The sequence below is a fragment of the Calonectris borealis genome, chromosome 31, assembly GCF_964195595.1.
Source record: "Calonectris borealis chromosome 31, bCalBor7.hap1.2, whole genome shotgun sequence".
NCBI lineage: Eukaryota > Metazoa > Chordata > Aves > Procellariiformes > Procellariidae > Calonectris > Calonectris borealis.
In genome coordinates this window covers 1284065-1307577 of record NC_134342.1, presented here as the reverse complement: position 1 = coordinate 1307577, position 23513 = coordinate 1284065, and the positions used below count along the sequence as shown (strand labels likewise).

General features: G+C 60.8%; 1 protein-coding gene across 1 annotated transcript; it reads left to right on the top strand.

Annotated features, from left to right (window-relative positions):
* The first annotated feature begins 1101 nt into the window (after positions 1 to 1101).
* On the top strand, positions 1102 to 23452 carry EVI5L (ecotropic viral integration site 5 like). Its single transcript, XM_075134139.1, has 21 exons — positions 1102 to 1218; positions 5539 to 5738; positions 7104 to 7293; positions 7456 to 7680; positions 8105 to 8179; positions 8480 to 8605; positions 9159 to 9302; positions 9473 to 9562; positions 10035 to 10132; positions 10252 to 10312; positions 11388 to 11441; positions 11990 to 12022; positions 13011 to 13151; positions 13342 to 13470; positions 14137 to 14277; positions 15512 to 15691; positions 16520 to 16666; positions 18411 to 18506; positions 18628 to 18723; positions 21440 to 21673; positions 21959 to 23452. The coding sequence occupies exons 2-20, from the start codon at positions 5590 to 5592 to the stop codon at positions 21638 to 21640; spliced, it is 2376 nt and encodes a 791-aa protein (XP_074990240.1). The 5' UTR covers positions 1102 to 1218; positions 5539 to 5589; the 3' UTR covers positions 21641 to 21673; positions 21959 to 23452.
* Positions 23453 to 23513: the final 61 nt, after the last annotated feature.

Here is a 23513-nt window from a genome sequence, read left to right as displayed (position 1 = left end):
AGGACTCTTAATGTCCCCATAACCCTGTCCCTGGGGAACTGGGGACTCCAGTGTCCTGGCACCCTTGGGGACGTTGGGGATCCCCAGTGCCCCAATACCTGAATCCCTGGGAAAGGTGAGACCACTGTCACCCCCATTTCTGGGGAGCTGGGGTCCCTACTGTTCCCATCCCTGGGCAGCCCAGGAGCCCCCGATGTCCCCATTCCTGGATCCCTAATGGGATGGGGGACCCCGGTCACCCCGACACCCCATCCCTGGGGAACTGGGGACCCCCATGGCCCCCACACCAAGGTCCCTGTGGGAATGGAGGACCCCCCCCATCACCACAATACCCCAATCTTTGGGTAACCAGGGAACCCTGACACCCTTGTCCCTGAGGAACTGGTCCCTGGGGACCCCCATCCCGGGTGCCCCTACCCGGGCGCCCTCCCTGAGGTAACGGAGGGTGTCTCCACCCCGGACCCCTCACCACAGGGCTGCGATCAGCTACTCGATGCCCCATAGGTGGAAGCGTCTGCCTATCATCCCCGTCAGCCAATAAGAGCAGCAAATCTCCCCAGGAAGGCGGGATCAGCCACCTGTGCTGGAGGGGTGAATGCTGCCTAGTCTCTGCGCCCCCATAGGCTGCCTCACCTTCTCCTGCGCCAGCGATTGGTAGATTGTCCCGTCAATCAAATCAAAACCCTTCAGCTGAAGAGGCGGGGCTTGTTGCCCTCTCCTGTCAGCCAGGTGCCACTCCAAGCGAGATTTGGCAGCCGATTGGACTCTCTACCTATCCATCATGACCACCTGCGCCTGCCATTCGCCTCTCAGCAACCCGGTGCCCGTCCTCCCTCAGGAGGAAGCATCTCCTTGAATCTCATTGGAGGACGCCTTGCCCATCAACCACCGACGAGCCAGCCCATTGGCTCACCGCGCAGGAGGCGCGGTTTGTAGCCGGATCCCCCACGGCGGCTCAATCCCGGGCGGACCGCGGTGATTGGCTGTGGCGCCGCGGGGGGGGCGGGCGGAGGCGGTGCTGTGATTGGCTACGGGGCGGGGCCGCCTGTCAGTCAGTGTCAGTCAGGGCGGCGGCGGCGGCGGGACCCCCCCCATGGCAGCGGCGGGGCCCGCGGCGGCCGCGGCTCCCGCTCGGCTCCAAGCGGCGGTGGCGGCGGGGGAGCGCCGCGGGCCCCCCCCTCGGAGGCAGCCGGCGGTCGCCATGGCAGCGCCTCGCAGGTAGGAGGGGTCGGGAGGGGCGCCCCGCCCCCTTGAGGGGGGGGCTCCCTCCCTCAGGAGTGGGGGGGTGCCCCCCCCCCCCCCGGGGGGCTATGGGGGGTGGTCAGAGGTAATCACCCCCCTGGGGAGTAATTGGGCCTCCAAGGTTGGGGGGAGGATTGGGGGTAACCCCCCCCCGGGTGAGGGGGTAATTGGGGGTGACCCCCTGGGGGGGGGTATGGGGGGGCTATGAGGAGGGGGTGTCTATGGGGGTAATGTTGGGGGGGGGATAATTTGGGGTAAATATCCCACACACACACAGTCTATGGGGGAGTAATTGGGGTTGCCACCCCCCCCAGCTGGGTGGTAATTAGGGGTACCCCCCATTCTTTGGGCAGCATTTAGGGGTAACCCCCTCCCATATGGGGGGGGGCATTGGGATAATTTTCCCCAAGGCTATTGGGGTGGCTGGGGGTGACCCCCCCAGGACTATAAGGTAACTGGGGGATCCCCCCCCCAGGCTAAGGGGGTAAATGGGGTTCCCCCCTGTTTTTGGGGGGTAATTGGGGGTTTAACCCCCCAGAGGAGACCACGAGGGTGCCCCCCACCATGCTCTGCAGGGTAATTCGGGGCTATGTTGAGGAGGGGGGCATTGGGGGTGCCCCCACCGTGCCATGGGGGGGCATTAGGGGTGCCCCTACACTATAGAGGAGGACACTGGGGGGTTGCCCCCCATTCCCCTCCTTTATTGGGCTCCCCCCCCCCCCCATTGCAGCCTACCGGGGGCTGCGCTCCTGTGTGCAAAGAGGGTGTTGTCCCTTGCTTCTTTTTCCCTTAAAACAATGAGGTTTTGGTTAAAAAAAAAAAACGGGGGAGGTCAGCGGCAGGCGGCTGGGCCCCCTCTATCACAGCCGCGGTCCCCCAAATGTCATTTATTGGTGGGGGGGGCCTTTTATCACACCCCCCCCACCCAGCCAGTGCACACCCACCCTCTCCACCAGCATCCCTGTGCCCCCCATCCGTGGGGAGGGGGCTTGGGGGGGTCCCCTGGGTGCCCCTCAAAACAGACACCCCCCCCCCGCAGCCACCCTGGAGATGCAGCAACCGCGGCCGCAGCCCCCGGAGCCGCGGCTTTGTGCCGTCCCCGGCGCGCCTCTCCTTTTGGGTTCAAACCCAGGGATTTTAGCTACGCCGGAGTGACTCGTGTTTCCCATCAAATTACAGGTTTTTCCCCCAAATTCACCCTCCCTTTTTGATTTTTTCCCCTTTTTCTGACGTTTTTCCATCAATCGGGGCTTCGCCGGCGGCGTTGCCGATGGCGTTTAATCCCTGCCGCCACCAGCAGCCTGGATGGGGAGGAAAAAAAACCCACCCTATTTTGGTGGAAAAATCCCAAAAGACACCAAACCCTCCCAGTTTTGGGCACATTTCAACCAATTTTAGGACTGCGAAAAACCCCAGAGTCACCACCCGAGTGGCATTTTGGGTAGTTTTTCCCCAAAAAGCCACATTTGAAAATGCAGTTTGGTGGCCGATGCCAGGGTGGGGGGTGGTTTCCTCACTCCGTTTTGGTGCTGAATTCAATTTTCACCTGGTTTTGGGTGGCTTTTAGTCGGTTTTAAGCCCGGTGGCATTTTGGGGGGATTTTAGCTTAAAATTTGCACCTGCTTCATCCCTGCCAGCAACAAAACTCGCGGTGTTTAAACCCATTTTTATCCATTTTCCTCCTCTTTCCACCAACCGCGGATGTTGGTGAAGCTCGAGAATGTCCCGCTGAAATATTTGTGGTTTAATAAATTTTTTTTTCCTTATCCGGCTCCTTTTGCACGTTAATAATTGGGGTTTCTGGCAAATTGGCGGATTTTTGATGGTTTGTGTCCAATGGAAAATCGGTGTCGCTACCCGATGCCTCCAAAAATCGTTGCTGAAACTGGGGGTGAATCCCCACTTTGATGAACTTCTAAGAGGAGGCGGCGAAAGCGGCACAGAAAAAAAGTGGAAACGGCTCGGAGACGCGGCAAAAATGGTGCAAAAAAGGCGCAAAACGGCACTGAGAGACGCTGAGAAAACGGTGTAGAAAATACTGTGAAAAAGGGGTGGAAAAGGTGCAAAAACGACGCTGAGAGATGCTGCAAAAATGAGTGGAAAAGGCAGAAAACGGCGCAGAAAAGGCAGAAAACACGGCGGAAACGGTACAAAGCTCCACAGAAAAGCGACGAAAATGGGTCAAAAAACCTACAAACTGGCAAATTTTCAGCGGAACGGGGGAAATTTTAACATTTTCCTCCCGAAATGCTCCGGCTCGAGGTCGACGTCTTGACATCCTGCTGAAATTGGGCTTTTTTTACAGCGTTTTCATTGAGCGATGGTATTTTGGGGGAAAATGAGTCAATGTGACAGCGGCACGTGGGGGCTTTGGGGACACGTGGGGACCTCGAGGACTTCGCAGCGCACCCAGAAATTTATTTTTTATTAACCCGCTCTCACAAATGGGCTGAAATCGGGATCGACCGAGCCCCTTTTTGGGCCAGTTTCCTAAAATCAGAGTCTGGGCACCGTGGTGGCATTTCCGGGACCGTTTCCACCATTTTTTCCCCCAATTTTCTCAGCGCCTTTGACAATCCCCCCCTGGACTTTTTTTTTCCTCCAAATTCAAGCGTTTTCAGCAAATTTTGATACCCATCACCCCAGAACGAGGTCTCGGCACAAGAGGAACCCCTGAAGGTTTGGCGGCCACTGTTTCCTTCCCCCTATGCTGGAAAACCAACAAGATTTCACCCAAAAAATCCCACTGAAAAAATTCAACTTGCCTTTTCTCCTCTTTTCCCATTTCCACCTGGTTTTTTTTCTGGGTCTAATAAACAATATTTCCATCTGCCTACCTCATTTTTGGGTTGAAATCCTGCGTTTCAGCCATCCCATGCTAATCCATGCATGATTGTTGCTTTTATTCCCCCCCCCACATCGACGTGGAAATGAACATTTTCCTAAAAAGCCATTTCAGGACGTTCTCGCAGCGCATTGAACCCTGGCAGGTTGCGCTGCAGCCGCTGTTTGATCGGTAACTTATAATTTTGCAGCGAAGCCGCCGATGGCCCTCGCTATTTTTTTTCATTAAAATGGTATTTTGGGTGATATCAGCCTTGCAGGGAAATATTAATTACAGAAAATAAATTAACGGCCGTCCGGGAGACAAAGGCGCTGCTGGACAAGCCCCATCCCGCAACGGGCTGCATGGGGCTGAATTAAATATTATCAAAGCTTTTTTTTCCCCCCCCTTTATAAAATATCTGCTTAGTAAGCAGATCTGCGTGATCCCGTTAATGACTGACCCGATTCTTCCCCCGAAACCGCTCTGTTAAATTTTGCTGCTTTTGGAAAACTGTTAACCAAACGGCATGGAATTTTCCTCGTTTGCGGTATGGCTGCGCTTGCCCAGCACCCCTTTGTTGCTCTGCTTTCCTTCAAGCTCGTTTTGTTCTGCTGGCCAGTTTTTCCCCCCAAAAAAAGGGTCAGAAATGTGGCTTTTTGGTTAAAACCTCCTCGATTTATAGCTTAATCTGCATAGAGGGCAAATTAAGCCCAAATCAGGTAAATCGCACATTCACGGCGCATCCTTCAGGTGCTGCTGCTTTTTCTTTCTTTCCTCCGCTTTTTTCTTCCCGTTTGGCTACAGCAGCGACTGGGGCTTCATTCTGCCAATCTTCAGCAGCGTTTTTTCACCAAAAGGAGAGTTTTTCAGCCCAAAAAAGGCTGGAATTGCCTTGAGGGATCCCAGCCCCTGCCGATCCTCCAGCAAATCCCCGCCGGAGACGCTACTTGAACCCCTCTTTTTGCCACATTCCTCAAACCGCCGTTTTTCACCCCATTTCTGTCAGTCCCTGCAATCCCAAACTGAGACTCGTTCCTCCCTGAAGAGGCGTTTTTCTATAAAACACCGCGAAAACGGGCAAACTGGGTGCTGTCAGTCCCTAAAACAAATCCACAATGAGGACAGGTTTTTGCAAATCCTCTCTTCTCACATTGGCCCGTTCCTTCCCAAAATGAGGGTACATTGGGCTTAATTCCCGTTTTTAGGCTAATTTAATTCAACTAATTTAGGGCAAACACGGGACGATGTGCTTAGACCCGGCTTGACGTGAAAGCTGGGGTTAAACGGATTTTTTTTTTTAGGGAATTAAGTGAATGTCTCAGCGGGCTGCAAACTGAGCGATGCTCGCGTCCCGTTTTCTGTCAGATTAACTAAAACGGGGGGGTTTGTAAGAGATTTGAAGCGATGCGGTCAGGAGGAAAAGATGGGGGGGGTTCACATCCCGCTCACGCTGGCGCTCGGCTTTCCAGGTGAGACCCCGAAATCCCCGCGGGCTCGGCGCGTTGCCGGCCCCCGCCGCTATGGCGTCGCCGGCCGTCAGCCCCGACTCGTCCTCCCACGAAGCCCTCTCCTCCGTCAACTCAGCCCCGGCGTGTTCGCCCACCTCCGACTCGGAAAACCTCAGTCCCGACGAACTGGAGCTGCTGGCGAAACTAGAGGAGCAAAATCGGTGAGTGCTGGGGGATATCCGCCCCATTCGGTCTTTTTATCGTCCTTTTTTTTTCAAGCATTTCCCTTAAAATCAAAGAGACTGGATAACAACGAGCCGCTTCCCCCAAGCATCGCTCCAGCCAGGGTGAAAACACGCCGGTTTATTATTTTCAAGGTTATATTTTTCTCTTTGAAAACAGCAGGGTTTGCTTGTTCAGGCGGGCAAAGGGGATTTCTGGAAGGAGGAGGCTGTTTGAAAATAATAAATAATAAACCCACCCACTTCAGCGGTGGGTTTTAAAACTGCTCTTGATGGGAAACGAGCCCTGAGGCTCACTTTGCCAAAATACCGGGCAAAAAGCTCCGTCCCTGGCATTAAACCAGTGTTGAAAACAAGCCCTAAAATACAAATTTCCTTGCAAAGCAATTTTTAAGCAAATTTACTCTTGGAAAAAAACCCATTGGAAATCTGGTTTTTGAGCAAATTCATTAAAGAAACCATCCGTGGGCAGCTGTCGGCATCCGGCTGGGGCAAATAGCCCATCCGGGTGCTGTTTTGGGGTGGTTTGGGGGAATATCTCCTCCTTTGGGGTGGTTTTGGGGGAATATCTCCTTTTTTTGGGGTGGTTTTGGGGGAATATCTCCTTTTTTTGGAGTGGTTTTGGAGGAATCTTTCCTCCTTTGGGGCATTTTGGGTGAATATCTCCTCCTTTGGGGTGGTTTTGGGGGAATATCTCCTTTTTTGGGGGTGGTTTTGGGGGAATCTTTCCTCCTTTGGGGCATTTTGGGTGAATATCTACTCCTTTGGGATGGTTTTAGGGGAATATCTGCTTGTTTGGGATGGTTTGGGGGGAATCTTTCCTCTTTTAGCACGGTTTTGGGGGATTCTCTCCTTCTTTGGGTTTTTTTGAGGGGGATATCTCATTTTTTGGGACTGTTTTTGAGGACTCTCTTCTCCTTTGTGGCTGTTTGGGGTAATCTCTCCTCCTTTGGGACAGTTTTCAGGGAATATCTCCTCTTTTGGAGTGGTTTTGGGGGAATATCTCCTCCTTTGGGGCAGTTTTCAGGGAATATCTCCTCCTTTGGGGCATTTTGCAGGAATATCTGCTGTTTGGGGGGACTCTCTCCTCTTTTAGCACAGTTTTGGGGGAATCTCTCCTCCTTTGGGGCTGTTTTGGGGGAATATCTCCTTTTTTGGGACCATTTTGGGGGAATCTCTTCTTCTTGGAGGCTGTTTTGGGGGAATATCTCCTTTTTTGGGATGGTTTTGTGGGAATCTCTTCTCCTTGGGGGCTGTTTTGGGGGAATATCTCCTCTTTTCGGGCAGTTTTGGAGACTTTCTCCTCCTTTGGGGCTTTTTTGGGACTATCTCGGTCTCTCGCAGGCTACTGGAGGCCGACTCCAAGTCGATGCGTTCCATGAACGGCTCGCGAAGGAACAGCGGCTCCTCCTTGGTCTCCAGCTCCTCGGCCTCCTCCAACCTCAGCCACCTCGAGGAGGACACCTGGATCCTCTGGGGCCGCATCGTCAACGAGTGGGATGAGTGGCGGAAGAAGAAGGAGAAGCTGCTGAAGGTGAGGAAACTGCTTTATTTTTAATTATATTTTAACCCCGCCGCAAAAATCTGTGGCATGATCTTCCCCGTGCCGGAACAGGACGATGTCTCCCCATCCATGAGGAGCTTCCCTATCTTCTTGAAACCCATTTTCTCAGGTTTTTGCCCCATTTTTCCGCAGGAGCTCATCCGCAAAGGGATCCCCCACCACTTCCGTGCCATCGTCTGGCAGCTGCTCTGCAGTGCCACCGACATGCCCGTCAAAAACCAATACTCGGAGCTGCTCAAGATGTCCTCTCCCTGCGAGAAGCTCATCCGACGGGATATCGCCCGTACCTACCCGGAGCACGAGTTCTTCAAGGGACAGGACAGTCTGGGCCAGGAGGTGCTCTTCAACGTCATGAAGGTAACGGCTTTCCTCGAACATCAACGGATCTTGGCCACAGCCCGGACACCGCTTTGGGTTTTGAAGCTATTTTAACTGGATATTAATTTTTGAGGGGTTTGGTTTCCACCACAAACTCCTAGAACCATCACTTCTTGCAGCGTGACAGCCCTTTCCTCGCAAAGGGACCTCATTCCCCATCCGTCCCAGACCTCATTTTTCCTGTTGAGTTTTACTCTAAATTAAAGTTGAGTCTTTTGGGGTCTAAATTCAAGTTTGCAGCAACATCGTGTTCACAGGAGGCGGCGTCAACCAAAAAAAGCTATTTTCTTTCATGAAGGCTTCCCTCCACTGTTGCCCTCCCACAGCAAGCAGGGGTGGGGACCCGGCCAATCCCCCTGCTCACACAGATATTATTTATTTTGAATTTTTTTCCTCCTTCCAGGCCTATTCGCTGGTGGACCGGGAGGTCGGTTACTGCCAGGGCAGCGCCTTCATCGTGGGACTGCTGCTCATGCAGGTTTGTGCCAACCCTGGGGCGAGGAGAAGCTGCCAATGGATTTTTAACACCCACCGGAGACGTGGTAGAATGGGGTTGGGGAATAGGAGCCTTTTTCTTGATCCTCAGGAGCAAAATGGGCTCGTTCCCACCATCCCACTTACTCCTGATAGATTTAAAATCCCCTGCTCACGTTCCCCTTCACCCAGGCACGGCTCCCGGCACGTCCCATCCCATCCCATCACCTGATGGGAAGAGGCTCTGCACCCGGAGCTGCCAGCAGAGGTTTAAGGGGGAATTCGTGTCCCTTTGGGTCTCCAGATGCCCGAGGAAGAGGCTTTCTGCGTGTTCGTGAGGCTGATGCAGGAATACCGCTTACGGGAGCTCTTCAAACCCAGCATGGCCGAGCTGGGGCTCTGCATCTACCAGTTCGAGTACATGCTGCAGGTAAGTGCTGCCCCCCAAAACGCTTGGGGTGGTGGGAAGCGGTGGGTAGAGCCAGGGGACAAGGACAGGGAGAAGTAGGAGTGAGGTGGCAGCTCTTGGGAGAAATGGGTTCCTCCAATGGGCTCTTGTCCAGCAACACAGAGGTCCTGGGGATGTCTATGTGATGTTCTGAGGACCGTCCATGATTCCTTGAGGGGGACATCACTGAGACTCCAAGGACGTCCATGAGACACCCTGGGGGCATCCATGAGACTCCAGGGCACCTCCATGAGATGCCCCAGGGACCATCCGTGAGACCTTGGGGACCATCTGTGAGACATCCAAAGGGACCATCCATGAGACACCCCAGGGACCTTCCACGAGATGCCCTGAGGGACATCCATGAGACCCTGGGGACCATCCACAAGCCTTCCCTCAGAGGACCTTCCATGAGACCCCTCAGGGACCTCCACAAGACCTCGTGGACCTGTTCAAACCTCAGCAGCCATGAACGACCCCTAAAAACATCCACCATTCCCCGTTTCTCTTCATTTCCTCCATTTCTTACATCCAGGAGCAACTGCCAGAGCTGAACATCCACTTCCGCTCGCAGAGCTTCCTCACCTCCATGTACGCCTCGTCCTGGTTCCTCACCCTCTTCCTCACCACCTTCCCTCTTCCCGTGGCCACGCGCGTCTTCGACATCTTCATGTACGAGGTAACGGGGCCACGGCCAACACCATAAATCACAAAGGGATTCAACCACGTTTTCCGCTTGGATGTGGACACGTTCTCCCCACGCCAGCTGGTCTGGTTTGGGGGAGAAAAACCCCAAACCCTGGGTGGGAAAGGCGATGGCATAAGGTCAAGCGTTGACCTTTCCCGCAGGGACTGGAGATCGTCTTCCGCGTGGGGATGGCACTGCTGCAGTTCAACCAGGCTGAGCTTGTCCAGCTCGACATGGAGGGCATGTCCCAGGTACGCGCCGGTGGCTTTTGGGGTGGATTTAGTTCACGGGATATGTTTTGGGGTGGATTTGTCCAACAGGATGTGTTTTGGGACAGATTTGTCCGATGGGATGTATTTTTGGGCAGATTTGCCTAAGAGAACGTAGTTTGGGGCAGATTTAGCCCCACATTTGGTATTTTTGGGCAGGTTTCTCCCAGCTGGAGGTGTTTGGAGGCCAGTTTATGCAACAGGCCATATTTTGTGGTGGATTTATGCAGCGGGCTGTATGGGTTTACATGATGGGCCATATTTTGGAGCTGGTTTATGCAGTAAGTTGTAATTTGGGATGGTTTTATGCAATGAGGATGTGTTTTGGGGAAGATTTATCCAACAGACTCTATTTTGGGGCTGGTTTTACCCAACGGGCCCTACTTTGGGGCTGGTTTACACGATGGCCTGTATTTTGGGGCCATGTTTCATGGCCGGGTTTCCGCACCCGCAGTACTTCCAGAAGGTGATCCCACACCAGTTTGACAGTTGCCCCGACAAGCTCATCCTCAGGGCCTTCCAGGTCAAGTACAACCCCAAGAAGATGAAGAGGTGAGACGGGGAGATGGGTTCTTGCGCTTGGGTGGGGTCCCCCTGGCAGCCGTGGGGCACAGGGCCAGGGGGTCTGGTCCTCGTCCTCGTGTCCCAGCCTGTCCCCATGTCCCGAGCAGGCTGGAGAAGGAATACGCTGCCATCAAGAACAAAGAGATGGAGGAGCAGATCGAGATCAAGGTGAGACAGGTCAAGTGTTGGCATCCCGGGGCCGCTTGAGCCATCCTCATGGCTACTTGGCCCATCCCCGGGGCCAGCTGAGCCCTCCTAGTATGGTGTAGCCCATCCCTGGGGCCATCTAAGCCATCCTGGAGCCACTTTGGCTCATCCCAGGGTCACTTGACCCATTCCCAGAGACATTTGAGCCGTCCTGGGGTGGCTTAGCCCATCCCCAGGGCCGTTTAAGCCATCCCAGGGCCACTTTGACTCATCCCTGGGGTGACTTTGAGCCATCCCGGGGCCATGTAGCCCACTCCTGGGGCCACCTTAGCCATCTCAGGGTGGCTTAGCCTCTCCCTGGAGTCACTTGACCTGTCCCTAGGGTCACTTGAGCCGTCCTGGGACAACTTCGCCCATCCCCGGGGCCATCTAAGCCATCCTGGGATGGCTTTGATGCATCCCACGGCCATTTAAGCTGTCCCTAGGGCCACTTAGCCCATCCTGGGTACCATTTAGCCTGTCCCCAGCACCTTTTGAGCTATCCCCGGGGCCACTTGAGACCTCCTGGGGCATCTTAGCCTGTCCCCGGGGCCATTTAAGCCACCCTGGGGCCACTTTGACCTATCCCAGGGGCCATTTAAGGTGTCCCCAGGGGCCACTTAAGCCATCCCGGGGCCACTTGACCTGTCACAGAGCAGTTTGAGCCATCCCAAGGCCACTTGCACCCATCCTTGGGGACATTTAGCCTATCCCTGGGGCCATCTGGGCCATCTCCGGGGCCATCTAAGCCATCCCGCGGCCACCATGACCCATCCCAGGGCCATTTAAGCTGTCCCAAAGGCCACTTAGCCTGTCCCCAGGGCCATCTAAGCCATACCAGGGCCACTTTGTCCCATCTTCAGGGTTGTTTGAGCCATCCGGGGCCACTTGACCCATCCCCGGGGCCACTTGAGCCATCCGGGGACGGCTTAGCCCATCTCCAGGGCCACTTTACCCCCATGTCCCCCTGTCCCCAGGCTGTCCCCAGGCTCGGTGACCCCCCCAGGCACATCATCCCCACCCCAGGGCTAATTCCTCCCCATTTTCCACCCCCCAGCGCCTCCGCACTGAGAACCGCCTGCTCAAACAGCGCATCGAAACCCTGGAGAAGGTAAACCCCGTGGCTGGCACCCCAAAACCCCCCTGGGGGCACCCCAAAACCCCCCTGGGGGCATCCAAACCCTCTGGGGGCACCCAAACCCCTCCGGGAGCATCCAAAAAGTCCCTTGGAGCACCCCAAACTCCCTTGAGGCACCCATGCCGCCGCCGCCCAGAGATCCCGGCACCCATGGGTGCAACCCCGTAACCTCTAGCACCCCTTTTATGAGCCGCACCCCCAAAATCGCCCCTCCCAGCACCGTATTGGTACAAAAAAAGATTTAAGTCCAGCAAGCAGCTGCTTCATCATTTTTCCACACAAAATCTCCCTCCGGGAGATGGGAAACACTCCGTTTTTAGGGCAAAACACCACCATCGCCATGTTTTCTCCCCTGGCGTGGGAGGAAAAAAAGCTAAAACCCTTGGAAAACACCCCAAAACGGGGACTGATGATGCGCGGGAAGGTTGCCGGGTGCCTCCGCCTCTCGCTGCCTCCGTCCTCTTCGTTTATCTCGTTACGTCTCTCCTCTCTTTCTCTCTCTTCTCCGCCGGCGGCCGCAGGAGAGCGCGGCTCTCGCCGACAGGCTCATCCAGGTAGCGTCAAAAATAGCTATTTTTCTCTTTTCCGCTGCGTTTTAACCCTTTTCTTCCCCCCTTTTGCTTGCCAGCCTGCCTGCGTCCGTTTGGGGAAGATTTTGCCCTTTTTCCTGCTTTTCCGGAGGCTCCCGCGCACCTTCCCCGCTTTGGGGGGGGGGGGGGAGGAGGATTTGGGGGTGGTTGGTGAAAATGGGAGGTTTTGACCCGTTTTGGGGCTTGGTAGAAAGCGGGGGGGCAGCGCGGTGGCATTTGGGGATGGGGTTTGGCCAAGATGGGGTAAAAACTGCCGTTTTGGTGAGTTTGACCAAAATATGTGGGTTTTGAGTCACGGTTTGTGGGGTGAGAGTGGCTCGGAGGGGACAAAATGGCCCTGGAGGTCCCCACGGGGTTGGTGTCACCTCTTCGTCCTCAGTGTCACCTGCTGCAGGGCTGGTGTCACTCCCCAGGGCTGGTGTCACCCCCCTTTTCTGCAGTGTCACCTGCTGTCACCAGTGTCACCGGGGCTGGTGTCACCCCCTTCTCCTGGTGTCACCCCTTTCTTCTGGTGTCACCTGCTGGCATCACCCCCTGGTCCTCAGTGCCACACGCTACGGGGCCGGTGTCACACCCCTTGTCCTCAGGGCTGGTGTCACCCACCACAGGACCAGCATCACCCCCTCATCCCTGCTGTCACCCGCTGCAGGGGGCTGGCGTCACCTTGCTGTGGGGCTGGCGTCACCCTCCGTGACTGGCGTCACCCCCTTGTCCCCAATGTCGTGCCTTTGTCCCCAGCCTCACCCGCTGTGGGATTGGCGTCACCCCTCGTCCCTGGCGTCACCCCTTGTCCCTGGCGTCACCCCTCGTCCCCGGCGTCACCCCATGTCCCCAGCATCACCCCCTTGTCCCCACCACCCCACCACCATCACCACACCCCTCCCAATGACACGCTGCGGGGGAGAACCGGACACGCCATGCCATGGTGGTGACGTGTCCCCGCTGTCCCCAGGGCCAGGTGACACGGGCACAGGAGGCGGAGGAGAACTACATCATCAAGCGGGAGCTGGCGGTGGTGAAGCAACGCTGCACCTCGGCCACCGAGAACCTGCAGCGCGCCCAGACCACTATCCGGCAGCTGCAGGACCAGCAGGTTGGTGTCCCCAAATGTCCCCAGATGTCCCCAGATGTCCCCAGGCATCTCCATCGCCCCCACACATCCCCTTTTCAATTCATGCCCTGCTGCAGCCCGGATTTGGGTGCGGGTGGTGGGTGCCACCGCCGTGGGTAAGGGGGGGGACAGGCGTTGTGCCCCGTGGGTGACGCGTTGGGGACGGTGGCAGGGGAACCCACGCTTCAGCGAGGAGTTTGTCACCCACCTGGAGACGGAGCTGGAGCAGTCGCGGCTGCGGGAGAGCGAGACCCTCGGTGCCCTCAAGGAGATGCAGGACAAAGTCCTCGACATGGAGAAGGTGACGGGGACGGCTCGCGGTGTCACACTGATGGCCTTGGAGATGGGGACAGTCCCATGAGTGGCCCTGGGGATGGGGAGTGTCACACGAGTGCCCTCGGGGACAGGGACGGTCATGTGGGTGGCACTGCGGATCGTCACATGAGTGGCCCTGGGGATGGAGAGTGTCACACGAGTGGCCTCGGGGACAGGGAGTGTCACACAAGGGCCCCTGGGGGGTCCTGGACCTATTGTCCCCTCTCCCTGGGGATCCCCAGTGTCACACGAGTGTCCCCAGGCGGTCCCCCTGTGCCCGGGGATCCCCAGTGCCACACGTCCCTGGGGGATCCCCTGTCCCTGGTGTCCCCTGTCATCTCCCCCCAATGCCCCATGAGTGTCCCCACCTCCACCTGGCAGAAGGGGACGAGCCCCCAGTGCCACCACCCCAGAGTGTCCTTACCAACGACCAGTGCCACCGCCCCGAGGTGTCCCCGATGACATCCAAGTGCCGCTGCCCTGAGATGTCCCTGCCGACGTCCAGTGCCACCGCCCCGGGATGTCCCTGCCCCAGGGTGTTCCCAACGATATCCAATACCCCTGCCCTGGGGTGCCCCCACCCTGGGCTGTCCCCACCTTGGCGTGTCCCCACCTTGGCGTGTCCCCACCGACGTCCCCTGTGTCCCCGCAGAGGAACAGCCTGCTGCCGGACGAGGACAACGTGGTGCGGCTGCAGGAGGAGCTGCAGGCGCTGGCGCTGCGCGAGGCCGAGGCCGTCAAGTCACTGACGGAGCTGCAGCAGCAGGTGAAGGACCTCAGCGACAGCTGGCAGGTAAGGACCCGGGCGCCTGGCTGTCCCCCCCCGGGGTGCCTGGGTGTCCCCCCAGACAGCTGGGTGTCCCCCCGGATGCCTGGGTGTCCCCTGGGGCACCTGGGTCCCCTCTCAGCCACTTGGGGCCCTTGTCCTGATGCCTGGGTTCCCTCCTGGTCACCTGGGTCCCTTGTCCTGTTGACTGGGTCCCCTCCCGACTGTCTGGGTCCCCTCTTGTCTGCGTGGGTCCTTTGTCCTGATGCCTGTGTCCCCTCCTGGCCACCTGGGTCACCTCCTGATCACCTGGGTCCCTCCTGGTCACCTGGGTCTCTTGTCCTGTTACCTGGGTCCCCTTCCAATTGCCTGGGTCCCCTCCTCGTCACCTGGGTCCCCTCTCAGCCACTTGGGGCCCTTGTCCTGATGCCTGGGTTCCCTCCTGGTCACCTGGGTCCCTTGTCCTGTTGACTGGGTCCCTTCCCGACTGTCTGGGTCCCCTCCTGGACACCTGGGTCCCTTGTCCCGATGCCTGGGTCCCTTCCCAACTGCCTGGGTCCCTCCTGGTCACCTGAGTCCCTTGTTCCAACATCGGGGTCCCCTCTTGTCTGCGTGGGTCCTTTGTCCTGATGCCTGTGTCCCCTCCTGGCCACCTGGGTCCCCTCCTCGTCACCTGGGTCCCCTCCTGGTCACCTGCGTCCCTTGTCCCGACGCCTGGGTCCCTTCCCAACTGCCTGGATCCCTCCTGGTCACCTGGGTCCCTTGTCCCGATGCCTGGGTCCCTTCCCAACTGCCTGGGTCCCTCCTGGACACCTGGGTCCCTTGTTCCAACATCTGAGTCCCCTCCCAACTACCTGGGTCCCTCCTGGTCACCTGGGTCCCCTCCTGGTCACCTGGGTCCCTTGTTCCAACACCTGGGTCCCCTCTTGTCCGTGTGGGTCCTTTGTCTTGATGCCTGTGTCCCCTCCTGGCCACCTGGGTCACCTCCTGTCTGCCTGGGTCCCTTGTCCTGATGGCTGTGTCTTCTCCTGGCCACCTCGTCCCCTCCCAGCCACCTGGGTCCCTTGTTCCAACATCTGGGTCCCCTCCCAGCCACCTGGGTCCCCTCCCATCCGCCTGGCTCCCTTTTCTTGACTCCTGGGTGCCCTCCTGGCCACCTGGGTGCCCTCCCTGCCACCTGGGTCCCTCGTTCCGACACCTCTGTCCCCTCCCATCCGCCTGGGTCCCCACGAGGGCCACCTGGGTTCCCCTGCCCGCCCAGCGGGTGCCTGACGGCTGCGGGGCGCAGGCGGGCCGGGCAGGCGGGCGCTGGAAGGAGTCCCCGCGGCGGAGCAACGCCAACGCGCTGCAGGAGGCCGTGGTGGCGGCGCGGCTGCGGGAGGCCCAGGCCCAGGCTGAGCTGCGGGCGCTGCGCCAGCGGGTGCTGCAGCTGGAGACGCAGGTCAGAGCCCGGGCCACATCCTGACCAGGGGCTGAGGGGCTGAACTGGGGGGTACTGGAGTCATGGGTGCTGAACTGGGGGTGCTAGGGCTGGGGGTGCTGCGCCAGCGGGTGCTGCAGCTGGAGACGCAGGTCAGAGCCCGGGCCACATCCTGACCGGGGGCTGGGGGGCTGAACTGGGGGGTACTGGAGTCATGGGTGCTGAACTGGGGGTGCTAGGGCTGGGGGTGCTGCACCAGCGAGTGCCACAGCTCAAGACGCAGGTCAGAGCCTGGGCCACATCCTGACCGGGGGCTGAGGGGACTGAACTGGGAAGTACTGGAGTTGTGGGTGCTGGGTCTGGGGGTACTGGGGCCATGGGTACTGGGGGTGTGGGTGCTGAACTGAGGGTGCTGGGACTGTGGGTGCTGCAGCTCAAGACGCAGGTCAGAGCCTGGGCCACATCCTGACCGGGGGCTGAGGGGACTGAACTGGGGAATACTGGAGTTGTGGGTGCTGGGTCTGGGGGTACTGGGGCCATGGGTACTGGAGGCGTGGGTGCTGGGTGCTGGGACTGTGGGTGCTGCAGCTTGAGACGCAGGTCAGAGCCCAGGCCGCATCCTGACCAGGGGCTGGGGGGCTCAACTGGTGTTGCTGGGGTTGTGGGTGCCGGACTGTGAGGTGCTGGGGCAGGAGGGGTTGAACTGGGGGTGCTGGGTCCATGGGTGCTGGGTGCCTGCACCCCCAGGGCCAGATCTGGGTGCAGCGGACCTGCACGGGGCCGCGGGAGCTGGTGGGAGGGGGCGGGGAGGTGACAGGGACGGGGTGGTGACAGCCCTGTCCCCTGCAGGGCCAGATCCAGCGCACGGTGCTGGGCCGGGCGGAGCAGACCTGCGCGGGGCTGCGGGAGCAGCTGCGGCTGGCGGCGGCGCAGAGCAAGGGGCTGCAGGCGCAGCTCAGCGAGAGCCACCGCAAACACGCCGAGGCCCAGTGCAAGGTGGGGACACCTTGGGGACACCTTGGGGACACCCCCGGGCCCTCCTCTGTCACCTCACTGGGGGTACCCATGGGTGCTCCCCATCCCCTCCCCAGGGACACCCCTGTCCCCTCCCCTGGGGCACCCCCGTCCCCTCCCCAGGGGCACCCACGACCCCTCCCTTGGGGACACCCCTGTCCCCTCCCCTGGGACACCCTCGTCCCCTCCTGTGGGGACACCCCTGTCCCCTCCCCTGGGGCACCCACATCCCCTCCCCTGGGGACACCACTGTCCCCTCCCCGGGGACGCCTCTGTCCCCTCCCCTGGGACAGCCCCGTCCCCTCCCCTGGGGCACCCCCGTCCCCTCCTGTGGGGACACCACTGTCCCCTCCCCGGGGACGCCTCTGTCCCCTCCCCTGGGACACCCCCGTCCCCTCCCCTGGGGCACCCACATCCCCTCCTGTGGGGACACCCCTGTCCCCTCCCCGGGGACGCCTCTGTCCCCTCCCCTGGGACACCCCCGTCCCCTCCCCTGGGGCACCCCCGTCCCCTCCTGTGGGGACACCACTGTCCCCTCCCCGGGGACACCCACAGTCCTTCCGATGGGGTCCCAGTGTCCCCTTCTGCAGGGTCCCAGTTGTCCCCGCCACCGGGGTCCCTGTGTCCCCTCCAACGGGGTCAATGTGTCCCCTCTGAGAGGGTCCCGTCGTCCCCTCCCATGGGGTCCCAATGTCCCCTCCAACAGTGTCCTATCACCCCCTGCAGTCCTGTCCCCATGTCCCCTCCACCAGGGTCCCCATGTCCCCTCAAAAGGGATCAATGTGTCACCTCTGAGAGGGTCCCAATGTCCCCTCCAACGGTGTCCCCATGTCCCCTCCAATGGGGTCCCCATGTCCCCTCCAACGGGGACTCCACGTCCCCTCCCTTGGGGTCCCAATGTCCCCTCCAACGGTGTCCCCATGTCCCCTCCAATGGGGTCCCCATGTCCCCTCCAACGGGGACTCCACGTCCCCTCCCTTGGGGTCCCAATGTCCCCTCCAACGGTGTCCCCATGTCCCCTCCAATGGGGTCCCCATGTCCCCTCCAACGGGGACTCCACGTCCCCTCCCTTGGGGTCCCAATGTCCCCTCCAACGGTGTCCCCATGTCCCCTCCCTTGGGGTCCCCATGTCCCCTCCAACGGGGACTCCACGTCCCCTCCCTTGGGGTTCCAATGTCCCCTCCATCGGTGTCCCCATGTCCCCTCCAATAGGGTCCCCATGTCCCCTCCAACAGGGACTCCACGTCCCCTCCCTTGGGGTTCCAATGTCCCCTCCATCGGTGTCCCCATGTCCCCTCCAATAGGGTCCCCATGTCCCCTCCAATGGGGACTTGATGTTCCCTCCCTTGGGGTCCCAATGTCCCCTCCAACGGTGTCCCCATGTCCCCTCCAATAGGGTCCCCATGTCCCCTCCAACGGGGACTCCACATCCCCTCCCTTGGGGTTCCAATGTCCCCTCCAACGGTGTCCCCATGTCCCCTCCAATGAGGTCCCCATGTCCCCTCCAACGGGGACTCCACGTCCCCTCCCTTGGGGTCCCAATGTCCCCTCCAACGGTGTCCCCATGTCCCCTCCAATAGGGTCCCCATGTCCCCTCCACCGGGGTCCCCACCTCCCCTCCACCGGCCTTCCCTTCTCCCTGGGGACAGGGAGGGCTGGAGCCTCCCCTGGGTGGGTGACACCAGGGTGGCACTGGTGTGGCCCCGGGTGACACGAGTGTCCCCAGAGCAAGGAGGAGGTGATGGCAGTGCGGCTGCGCGAGGCCGACAGCATGGCGGCCCTGGCCGAGATGCGACAGCGCGTCGCCGAGCTGGAGATCCAGGTGAGCGGCGACGAGGGGACGGGGTGGCGGGGGGTGGGGGGGGACAAGGGGGGGACGGGGTGACAGGGTGACAGGGTGACAGGGGGGAGACGGGCACCCGCTGACCCGCCCGCACCCGCAGAGGGAGGAGGGCATGATCCAGGGGCAGCTCAACCACTCGGACGCCGCCCAGTACATCCGCCAGCTCAAGGACCACATCGACGAGCTCAAGGCCGAGGTAAGGCACCCATGGGTGCTGCGGCACCCACGTCCTGCGCCCACGGGTGCTGGGGGATCCATACCCTGCGCCCACGGGTGCTGCGGGACCTGTACCCTGCGCCCACGGGTGCTGCAGGACCCGTACCCAGCACCCAGGGGTTCTGCAGGACCCGTACCCTGCACCCAGGGGTGCTGCAGGACCCGTACCCAGCACCCAGGGGTTCTGCAGGACCCGTACCCTGCACCCACGGGTGCTATGGGACCAGTACCCTGCACCCAGGGGTGCTGCAGGACCCGTACCCAGCACCCAGGGGTGCTGCAGGACCTGTACCCTGCACCCGCGGGTGCTGCAGGACCCGTACCCTGCACCCATGGATGCTGCAGGACCTGTACCCTGCACCCACGGGTGCTGGGGGATCCATACCCTGCACCCACGGGTGCTGCAGGACCTGTACCCTGTGCCCATGGATGCTGCAGGACCAGTACCCTGCACCCATGGGTGCTGGGGGATCCATACCCTGCACCCAGGGGTGCTGGGGGATCCATACCCTGCGCCCAGGGGTGCTGCAGGACCCATACCCTGCACCCAGGGGTGCTGCGGGACCCATGTCCTGCACCCAGGGGTGCTGGGGATCTGTACCCCGCACCCATAGGTGCTGCTGCACCTGTGTCTTGCATTCATGGGTGCTGCAGCACCCACTTCCTGCACCCACGGGTCCTGTGGGACCCACGTCCTGCACCCACGGGTGCTGTGGCCCTTATTCCCTGCACCCATGGGTGCTGCAGCACCCACGTCCTGCGCCCACGGGTGCTGTGGGACCCATGTCCTGCACCCATGGGTGCTGTGGCCCTTATTCCCTGCACCCATGGGTGCTGCAGCACCCACGTCCTGCGCCCACGGGTGCTGTGGGACCCATGTCCTGCACCCATGGGTGCTGTGGCCCTTATTCCCTGCACCCATGGGTGCTGCAGCACCCACGTCCTGCGCCCACGGGTGCTGTGGGACCCATGTCCTGCACCCACGGGTGCTGTGGACCCCTATTCCCTGCACCCACGGGTGCTGTGGGACCCCCATACAGGGTCTGGCACCCGTGCGGTGCCTCAGGGACCCTTCTCCGGGGGGGTCACCCCCCCGGGAGGGGTCCCCAATGTCCCCAAGGCCGGGACGCGGCGGGGACAGTCCCCGAGCGGGGCTGCGCTGGGCGCTGGCGCCGTCGGGTGACGTCCCCTCGGTGCCATCGGCGATGTCCCCACGGGGCCACGTGGCACCGGGACAGCTGGTGACAATGTCTCTCCCCCTCTCTCCTCCCCTTCTCTGCTGTCCCTTGTCCCCTCCTGTCCCCTCTCCTGTCCCTTTGTCCCCTTCTCTCCCCCACCCCTCTGCCCATCTTGGCCCCCACCCATCCCCTGGTCCTTCCCTGTCCCTTGTCCCTGTCCCCGTACCCTTGTCTTCATCGCTGTCCCCACCCCCTTGTCCCCTACCCGTGTTCCCTTGTCCCTTCTCCCTGTCCCCTTCTCCCTGTCCCCCATCTCCTTGTCCCCTGTCCCATCCCCATCTCTTTGTTCCCTGTCCCCATGTCCCCTTGTCCCCACCCCCTTGTCCCCTACCCGTGTTCCCTTGTCCCTGATCCCTGTCCCCTTCTCCCTGTCCCCTTCTCCCTGTCCCCTTCTCCCTGTCCCCCATCTCCTTGTCCCCTGTCCCATCCCCATCTCTTTGTTCCCTGTCCCCATGTCCCCTTGTCCCCACCCCCTTGTCCCCTACCCGTGTTCCCTTGTCCCTGATCCCTGTCCCCTTGTCCCTATCCCCTTCTCCCTGTCCCCTTCTCCCTGTCCCCTTCTCCCTGTCCCCATCTCCTTGTCCCCTGTCCCATCCCCATCTCTTTGTTCCCTGTCCCCATGTCCCCTTGTCCCCATCCCCTTGTCCCCTTGTCCCCCATCCCCTTGTCCCCTTGTCCCCATCCCCTTGTCCCCCATCCCCTTGTCCCATCACCCATCATGTCCCCATCCCCTTGTCCCCCTGTCCCCTTGTCCCCATCCTCGTCCCATCACCCATCGTGTTCCCATGTCCCTTGTCCCCTGTTCCATGTCCCTTTTCCCTTGTCCCCATCCCCTTGTCCCCTTGTCCCCATCCTTGTCCCATCACCCATTGTGTTCCCATGTCTCTTGTCCCCTTGTCCCCATCCTTGTCCCATCACCCATTGTGTTCCCATGTCCCTTGTCCCCTGTTCCATGTCCCTTTTCCCTTGTCCCCATCCCCTTGTCCCCTTGTCACCATCCTCGTCCCATCACCCATTGTGTTCCCATGTCCCTTGTCTCGTTCCGTGTCCCTCTCCCCTTGTCCCCATCCTGTTGTCCCCCATCCCCTTCTCCTGTCACCCATCATGTTCCCATGTCCCTTGTCCTCTTGTCCCCTTGTCACCATCCTCGTCCCATCACCCATTGTGTTCCCATGGCCCTTGTCCCCCGTTCCCTGTCCCTCTCCCCTTGTCCCCATCCTGTTGTCCCCCATCCCCTTCTCCCGTCACCCATCGTGTTCCCATGTCCCTTGTCCTCTTGTCCCCTTGTCACCATCCTCGTCCCATCACCCATCGTGTTCCCATGGCCCTTGTCCCCTGTTCCCTGTCCCTCTCCCCTTGTCCCCATCCCCTTGTCCCCATCCCCTTGTCCCCCATCCCCTTCTCCCGTCACCCATCGTGTTCCCATGTCCCTTGTCCCCTTGTCCCCTGTCCCCGCAGATCCGGCTGCTGCGGGGGCCGCTGGCCTTCGGGGCGGTGGGGCTGGGGACACGCCTTGGGGACGAGGACTCGCTGGGTTCCTCCGACGAGGAGCTGCCACCCTTCGCCCTCACCCACGGGGACATCAGGGACCTCGGGGACCTCGGGGACATGGGAGACAGCAGCGACAGCGAGACCGAGGGGGCACCCACGGCACCGTGACCCACGGGGACCTCGGGGACGTGGGGGACAGCAGCGACAGCGAGACCGAGGGGGCACCCACGGCACCGTGACCCACGGGGACCTCGGGGACGTGGGGGACAGCAGCGACAGCGAGACCGAGGGGGCACCCACGGCACCGTGACCCACGGGGACCTCGGGGACGTGGGGGACAGCAGCGACAGCGAGACCGAGGGGGCACCCACGGCACCGTGACCCACGGGGACCTCGGGGACGTGGGGGACAGCAGCGACAGCGAGACCGAGGGGGCACCCACGGCACCGTGACCCACGGGGACCTCGGGGACGTGGGGGACAGCAGCGACCAGCGAGACCGAGGGGGCACCCGTAGCACCCTGCTCCACGGGGACCTCGGGGACGTCGGGGACAAGCAACGACAGCGAGCCCAAGGGGCCACCCCAGGGACCTTGGGGACATCGGGGACGTGGGGGACCCACCAGCCCCACGGCACCCAGGGGACACTGAGGGGGACGCTAGGGGACACTGAGGTCACCCACGGCACCCAGGGGACGCCCAGAGGACACCCACGGCACCCAGGGGACACTGAGGGACATCCGTGGCACCCCGGGGCAGGATCCGGCCATGGGGGGGTCAAGGTCGTGGGCCCTGAGCACAGCCGGATCCTGCGCACGGGGGGGATCCTGGGGCACCGCTGGATCCCTGAACTCCTGGATCCTGAGGCACCAGTGGATCCCTGAACTCCTGGATCCTGAGGCACCAGTGGATCCCTGAACTCCTGGATCCTGCATGTGGGGGGGGCCTGGGGAACCACTGGATCCCTGCGTGGCCAGATCCTGCGCACAGAGGGATCCTGGGGCACTGCTGGATCCCTGAGCAGCCGGATCCTGCGCACGGAGGGATCCTGGGGCACCGCTGGATCCCTGAGCAGCCGGATCCTGCGCACGGAGGGATCCTGGGGCACCGCTGGATCCCTGAGCAGCCGGATCCTGGGCACAGAGGGATCCTGGGGCACCGCTGGATCCCTGAGCAGCCGGATCCTGCGCACGGAGGGATCCTGGGGCACCGCTGGATCCCTGAGGAGCCGGATCCTGGGTACAGAGGGATCCTGGGGCACCGCTGGATCCCTGAGGAGCTGGATCCTGGGTACAGAGGGATCCTGGGGCACCGCTGGATCCCTGAGGAGCCGGATCCTGGGTACAGAGGGATCCTGGGGCACCGCTGGATCCCTGAGGAGCCGGATCCTGGGTACAGAGGGATCCTGGGGCACCGCTGGATCCCTGAGGAGCTGGATCCTGGGTACAGAGGGATCCTGGGGCACCGCTGGATCCCTGAGCAGCCGGATCCTGGGTACAGAGGGATCCTGGGGCACCACTGGATCCCTGAGCAGCCGGATCCTGCGCACGGAGGGATCCTGGGGCACCACTGGAACCCTGAGCAGCCGGATCCTGGGCACAGAGGGATCCTGGGACATGTTGGGACCCCCCAGGACGCAGCCCAAGGCCGGATCCTGGGACACGGCCGGATCCTGGGACACAGCCGGATCCCAGACCCAGTGGCCCCCTGGATGCAGTGGGACCCCACCCCCACCCCCACCCCCCCCCCGAAGGACGTGGCCGGATCCTGCGCACGGTGACCTCCTGGGTACGGTGGGATCCCCACAGCGGCTGGATCCTGGATCCACCCCCCACCCCCCGAACCCCCCCAGCCCCCGGATCCTGGACATTTGGGGGGGGGGGGGGGAACTCCTGGGGCCTGGCCCTGGAGAGGGCCCGATCCTGCACCCCCCCCCGGTGCTGTTTATACCCTGTACAGAGAAATACAGACGCTGTGGGACAACGGGACCCCCAAAAAGCCTCAAGTTGACCCCAAAAATACGCTGAGATGCCCCAAATCCA